This window comes from Eptatretus burgeri, unplaced genomic scaffold (assembly GCF_056783735.1).
Source record: "Eptatretus burgeri isolate ZD-2024b unplaced genomic scaffold, Ebu_testis_v1 Ebu_testis_scaffold_3189, whole genome shotgun sequence".
In the NCBI taxonomy this organism is placed as follows: domain Eukaryota; kingdom Metazoa; phylum Chordata; class Myxini; order Myxiniformes; family Myxinidae; genus Eptatretus; species Eptatretus burgeri.
The window spans coordinates 35,001-42,500 of NW_028225139.1; the positions used below are offsets into that span (position 1 = coordinate 35,001).

The following is a 7,500-nucleotide window of genomic DNA, read 5'->3' on the forward strand; positions in this document are numbered from 1 at the left end:
CTGTATATGTACATTATATATATATATATATATATATATATATATAGTAAATATTGTAGATCTTCAAGACTGTCATGCTGCCGGGCAGGTAAGAGATGAGAAGGTGTCCACATTCGCCTGGGTAGTTTGACGTGAATCAGTGTTTAAAAACACACGACTGCAGCGAATTAGTTTGACAGAAGTGGTCGAGTAAGCCCCCAGACAATTCGCTGATGGAGGCGCTTTTAATGTGCAGACTCAAAGTTCTCATTGAACAAGGGATGTCTTGCAAAAAAAATAGTCGTGGAAGAATAAGACACGGCCACGAATTGGCATTACAAAACTAATAAAGCAATTATAAATCACCCACGTGCCTTTGGGACCTCGACGGACTTAACAATATGGCCTTAGCACCCTCCTGATTGGATAACCCCACCATTTCTGCCATCATATGATACCCCTTGGCCTGTCTGGTGTCCTACCGTTCAGCCATGTGACCGCCCTGTGAATCGTGCCAGTTGGCTGTTTACCGAGAGGAAAACAACATGGATGGAGAGAAACATCTTGGAAGGTTCACTAATGAAGGAAGGGGTGGAAGCGGGGACCGAGAAGACATTTTTAGTGGAAACGACGAGAGCGCCTGAACATTCGCTGTGAAGTTTTATCAAACAAAATTTATTGCAATACACTTGCGCTGACATGCACTAAGAAATAACTATTCTACTCTATCACATTTTTACAGTCTAGACTTGTGATTGGCTAGTGTAGAGCAAGTATATATCAGCAGATGTGCAGGTTGATTTGTTGTGCAGGAGGGTGAATGCATGAATGTTAATCTGTGCAGTCAAGCAGCATGTGGACCTCTCTGCACTGGAGGCTCTGGACACTCACCCTGCTTGCATCATCCAGGCTTACTGTTGGCCAAAGAAAAGGTAAGGCAACATGTCATAAAGTACCCCATACCAGTGATATTACATTCATTAGTTTCCTTTTTGTCATCATCTCTTTTCCATTCTCATAGTTCAGTGAGCAACATGGAGCTTTGGGATGTACCAATAGATATAGCATTTAGCAGTTTAACATACCCATCTCTTTTTCACATAGATTACATTGTAATTTTAAAAAATCATCATCTTTTCTATCCCCGTTAATCCACCCCAAACCCACCTTAAAATTCCCTGCTTTACCTTCTGAAGTCCTTGTAATATCCATCTTGTATACTCCATCCCTTTCCTCTCTCCGCATATCTCCTCTCGTCGCACCTCGTCTCCTGCTCCCTTTGTTATATGTTTTGTGTTTTCACTCTTATATGAGCCTTGACAAGATATACAAATTACATCTTTTCATATGTATAGTGTGAGAAAAAATTTGTCAGACAATAATAACAACACCAGTGGTCAGTGTGCATGTGTGGTGGGAATCACCAAAAAAATAACTCCAGAAACGTATGACAAAGATCCATAAGTTCAAGCAGGGGCCCATGGAACATCAACACAATGTTCATCAACACATCATCATCATCTATCTATGATCTATCATCATCTATCATCTATCATCATCATCATCATCATCTATCTATCATCATCATCTATCAACACATCATCATCATCTATCATCATCATCATCATCATCAACACATCACATCATGTTCATGGAACATCAACACAAAGTAGAATGTGACTTCAAGTCCTCAATTCACCCCACCACCCCTTACAAACCGCAAGTCATCAACCCCACATCCCCCCCTTCCCAACCCCAAGACCTTACCCTCTTCCACCAAACCTGAAGGTATCAATCCCCTCCCTGAAACTCAAGACCCCCTTCCAACTCTGTCCCATATTCCCCCCCATTCAACCCCCTCCCCCCCACCCCACATAGTGCTCACCCTCCACCAATCATAAGGCGTCAATCCGCTTCCCACTTAAAGCCTTCAAACCCCATCCCCAGCACAACTCAAGCCTCCCCCCCACCTCCACCACCCACCAGAGTTCAAAGATCTGGGGGATTGGCGCACTTGGGGATCAACTCCCCTTGCCGATTTCCACTGGGTCCAAAGACGCTGAGGCTGCCTCGAGATGCACCTCGCGACAGTCCTTGGCGCAACGCGCCAGCACTTCACTGGATCTCCACCCATCATAAGGATTTAGTCCGTGACCCGACAAGTTGTCATTCGATCTCTAAGATAGTCTGGTGTCCCCGGAAAGCGAGGACCCGAACCACCAAGAGGAGTGCGGGTCGGACGCGTGATCAAATAGGAGTGTCCATAACTTCATTTAACTTCCGCTCATGTTTTAAAACTAAAATGTGATACTAAACTCTTAACCTCAAAATTTAAACAGCGGAATTGAGCTGAACAGCACTTCCGACTGCCAAAAATAAAAAGTCTCCGGGCGGTGTTTAGAACGGCCTGTCCCGGAGACCCAGCAAACGTAAGAGTGTACATTTTTTGTACACCGCTCCTTCCCAATTCCATATCCATGCGATGCATGACGTCACCGCCGGGCACCGAAGGAAGAGAGTACTCAGTTTTTACTCTGTTTGTTACTTGCAAAATCGAAGATTTTTCAAGGATATCGATCAGTTCATTTTATTATTGTCTGTTTGTTTGTCAAACTGACCCTCACTGATGATATGGCGGCCATTGATTCCACGCCCATCATCCTGACGCATTCCAAAAACCTCCTGGGTGGCTAACGTAGATCAGCAGCAGAAACCCCCCAACGGGTGTGTTTCCACGTCTGCGATGTCCTCCCTTGCCTCACTCAGCCTCAAATCTGTAACATAGGAAAGGGTTCGAACCGCAACAGAAATGAGCCTCGACATTGTACACAGAAAAAAACAAAATTCAGAGCCAAAGTACTGCTGAACTGCAGTTTTGTGTTCCGATTCCTGTTTCGATTTGTGTTCTATAGTGTTTAAAATATAACATTCAATTTAAATTAAATAGTGTCTCGATCATAGACTGACGTCTGCAGCCACACAGACAGATAGACAGAGTGAACCAATTGCTTAACCCTGCTTTGCGCAATCCGTCCTGAGTAATACAGCTCAAATATTGAGTGTAGCTTCATATGAGGCAGTGCTGATTAATAATTATTAAAAAGATAATTATTAAACATACAATATGCCCAAAGCCAATCCGACATGAACATAGCTTTTGGGTTGGCCTGAGTTGAATCTCCAGGTATCAATTTGATACTGGGAGTTAATTGCTTTGAGTTCTCTGATAGACATTAAGTCCTGAATTGGCTAACATGCTGCTCTAAACCTGATGCCAGGGGGGGGGGGGGGTGTGGTTCAAAACAAAGGACAGGAAGCTGCCCACTTCTCAAAATGAAGAGAACTTGGGAAACGAGGATCACTGCCACAGTGCTTGCCCTTTTATTACGAAGAGCCACACACCCTCCCCTTGTGATATCAGTTATTTTGTTGTCCATTTTCATCAAAAAAACATTCCTGAATTCGATTGCTTTTGTGTCCTCCTGGTCCATTTCATTTTGTCACATCTTGCCAACAGCACATGACTAAAGCGCGACCGAGAAACTCTAACACACAATGGCAACGAATCGCACAGGCCTTCATCATCACATGACGCATGAATGTCGAGACTATCAAACCTACTAAATCACATGTACAACATTGCCTAACAAGACCTGCTCTCATTGGCTGCTTAAAACAGGAGCTTCTCATTTGCTTATAAACGACGATCTGTAGCTGATGTCCAGAGCATGCTGCCTTGAAGTAACAGCATCGATCGAGCTGCCATTATCACACTGATATTGTAAGGATGCTCAATAATGATTCAATAATGGCTTCAAATTAACCATCCTGCTCTGAATGTACACCTGGATTAAGTTTACAGAACTGTGTGCATGTCATGGCTGCCCACTATTAACACTTCATATAATTGTGTGTCCCTGTGATCCCCAGAATGTTCCAGAGCCACCAAAGCTGACTTGATATTCCTTATAGATGGCTCATGGAGCATCGGCAACACAAATTTTGAGATGATTCGGAGGTTTCTGTTTACACTTGTTAAAGGCTTGGATGTTGGACCACACAAGGTCCAGGTGGGCATGGTGCAGTACAGCACCGACCCTCGCACTGAATTCCTGCTCAAAACGTACAGTAACAAAACGGTGCTCTTGGACAGAATCAGAAATTTCCCCTACAAGGGTGGCAGCACCAACACGGGACTGGGAATTGAGTTTCTTATGCAAAACCATCTGATAGAAGCAGCTGGAAATCGTAATGCTCAAGGAGTTCCACAAGTGGTAATTGTGGTGACTGATGGTGAGTCTCAAGATGATGTTGAGAAACCCTCAAAGAGGTTGCAGAACGCCGGCGTCAAGGTGTACGTCATTGGCATCAAGGATGCTGATAAAAAACAGTTGGATATCATGGCCAGCACGCCCACAGAAAAGTTTGTGTACTTTGTGAAAGACTTCTCGGCACTTGGTAGCATTACTGATGGTGTGTTGCAAACGGTCTGCAAAACTGTCAAAGAAAAGGTTGCTGCTGGTGGTCGAGGTAGGTCCACAATGTATGTGGGATGGTCAAAAGTTGTTTGCAAAAATTATCAACAGCAAAAAAGTTCCCACAGCTTGAATTAATTCCGCGACAACATTTGGAGGCCTTAACGTGAATATTTAGAAATGTGTTGTGCATCGAGACAAGAAATTCAAACATTTTCTTAACATAAGAAAGGAATCCAAAATTCTGTTGTTTACACTTTTCTTTTCCTCCTGCTTCTTTGTCCCTACAGACCATTCCATGTATGCCGATGTAGTTTTCTTGGTTGACGGTTCTGATTCTACTGGCCAACTCTCCTTCGAGAGTATGAAACAGGTTGTTGGAGATCTCCTGAGGACATTTGATGTGTCAATGGGGCGTACACAAGTGGCGATGGTGCAGACCACAGGGAACAATGCGCGTGCTGAATTCCTTCTCGGCACACAAACATCGCGAAACATGGCTTTGCAGAGCGTTGACAGAGTACCTTTCAGAGGAGGAGCTGCCAACATGGGACTGGCTTTGAGCTTTGTCGAAAAGCATGTCCTGTCTGATGGTGCTGGAGGCCGAGCTGCACAGGGCTTCCCACAAGTGGTGATTGTGTTAATAGGCAGGAAATCACAGGACAGGGTAAGTAAACTTGTCAACATCATGCCAGCGACTCAACAGCTTGGTTAAAAGGCTGAAATAACGATAATGATGGGGTCTCTCGACAGATAGTTAGGCCAGCAATGCATACTTGTGGTGGTAGATGCACTTTGAATTTATGTATGTAACACACACATAAGGGTGTGTGTGTGCACCTGTGCGCGCGTATGCGCTGGTGTCAATGAACAATGGATTAAATAAACAAAACATTGATGGAACTATGCCAACTGTAGTGGGAAGCAAGGAAAAGTTGATGCTACGAACGTTAAACCTTCATCTGAGCAAAAGAGGGAGACTGGATCGGGGCGACGGTTGATATAGGGTGGGAGTGAATCAGAGCTGTGTGCTTCAGAGTGGGATCAAGGGTTAGGGCGCACGTGGGGAAGGAATAACTCAAAGTCAATTTTCATTAAAAATAGCAGAAGCATGGGTTGTGAGGTTCAGTGTTAATAAACACCACCTGGATGCGTCCGGAGACAAACACCACGCGGACACGCCCGGAGACAAACACCATCCGGACGCGTCCAGAAACAAACACTGCCCGGATGCGTCCAGAGACAAACACCGTCCACCATCTGGTGCATTTGGGGAAGGAATAACTCAAAGTCAATCATCATAAATATTAGCAGAAGCATGGATTGTGAGGTTCAAGATTGTTAACAAAAATGTTGAGACTAATATTGGGTTCCCCCAACTGTCGAGTTGGACGTCAAGGGTGTTACAATCCCTGTTGCTGACCCTCGAATCAACTGTGGTCCACCTATGCTTGTGGAAACACGGGCTGCGGTGAACCAGTTGAAACGGGGCAAAGCTCCAGGGATTTGTGGCATCCATGCCGAACTTCTCAAGGCTGGTGGAAATGCTGCACTCGTGTCGTTGCATGCAGTTTTCTGCTCTGCCTGGAACACAGGCATCATCCCAACTGACTGGAAGAGGGGCCTTGTTGTCCCTCTCTGGAAAGGGAAGGGTGATCGCCAAGACTGCAACAACTACCGAGGGGTGACGCTGCTCTCAGTGCCGGGCAAGGTCTTTGCTCGGATAATTCTCGATCGGGTTCGCCACCATCTGCTTGAGCACCAGCGTCCAGAGCAGTCAGGCTTTACACCAAAGAGGTCAACGATTGACCGTATCCTTGCACTTCGTGTCCTCACCGAACGCAGACGCGAGTTTCGGCAGGGGCTGCTTGCAGCCTATGTTGATCTCTGTAAAGCGTTCGATTCAGTGAATCAGGATGTCCTCTGGAGGATTCTTGGTCTCCGTGGGGTGCCACCAAAACTGATCGATCTGATGTCTGAACTCTACTCTGGTACTGAGAGTGCTGTGAAGTGTGGTGGTACCATCTCTGACTTATTTCCAGTTGTTACTGGAGTTCGTCAGGGATGTGTACTGGCCCCCACACTTTTCAGCACTTGTATGGACTGGATTCTAGGGAGGATGTCGGAGAGATCAAGTTGCGGTGCGTCATTTGGGAATGTCAAGATCTCGGACCTTGACTTTGCAGATGATGCAGTCATCTTTGCGGAGACTTTAGACATCCTCTTGGGGGCCCTCGACGTGCTGAATGAGGAGTCGGAGCCGTTGGGATTACGGGTTTCTTGGGTCAAAACTAAGATCCAGGCTTTCGGTGACATCTTGGATGCTGCTGTCTTGTCTGTGTCTGCTTGTGGTGAGGATGTTGAGGTCGTGGAGAGATTCACTTACCTTGGCAGTGATATTCATGTCTCTGCTGGCTGCGAGTCAGAGGTCAATAGACGTCTGGGTCGGGCCTGGGGAGTCATGGATTCACTGGATCATGGGGTGTGGCACTGCCGGTACCTGTGCGGGAGGACGAAAGTCCGAGTCTTCAGGTCCTTGATACTTCCAGTCTTGCTCTATGGGTGCGAGACTTGGACTCTGACCAAGGATCTGAGACGGAGACTTAATTCCTTTGGTACCAGGTCTCTTCGGAGAATCCTTGGCTATCGCTGGTCGGATTTTGTGTCCAACGAGTGGTTGCTGAGAGAGACTCGGATGAGATTTGTTACCTGCATAGTCCGTGAGCGTCAGTTGCGGCTGTATGGACATGTGGCTCGTTTTCCTGACTCTGATCCTGCTCACCAGATTCTCTCAGCGAGGGAGTCTCATGAGTGGAGGAGGCCAGCGGGCCGACCATGTTCCTCGTGGTTGCAGTAGGTTGACCATCATCTCAAGGAGATGGGGATGGGCCTGGCATCTGCCTGGGGGATGGCCAGACGGAGGCCCCTGGAGTACCGGCGGAAAGTGGATGCAGCGACGTGCTGTTCTGGCACATGCTCCCATACCTGACCTGAATACTGGGAATAGCTGACACTGCTTTTTGCACTGAGCAGTTCTGTATTACTG

General features: G+C 46.3%; 1 protein-coding gene across 5 annotated transcripts in view; it reads left to right on the plus strand.

Annotated features, from left to right (window-relative positions):
- The window catches only part of LOC147006323 (collagen alpha-3(VI) chain-like), a 144,467-nt gene that overhangs the window by 32,362 nt on the left and 104,605 nt on the right, over positions 1–7,500 (plus strand). For all 5 annotated transcript variants that reach the window (XM_085869061.1, XM_085869063.1, XM_085869059.1 and 2 more), the window contains exons 2-4: positions 824–911; positions 3,910–4,509; positions 4,745–5,121. In XM_085869061.1, the coding sequence (XP_085725187.1) occupies positions 833–911; positions 3,910–4,509; positions 4,745–5,121 (1,056 nt within the window). In that variant the 5' untranslated portion in view covers positions 824–832. The remainder of the gene's footprint in view (positions 1–823; positions 912–3,909; positions 4,510–4,744; positions 5,122–7,500) is intronic.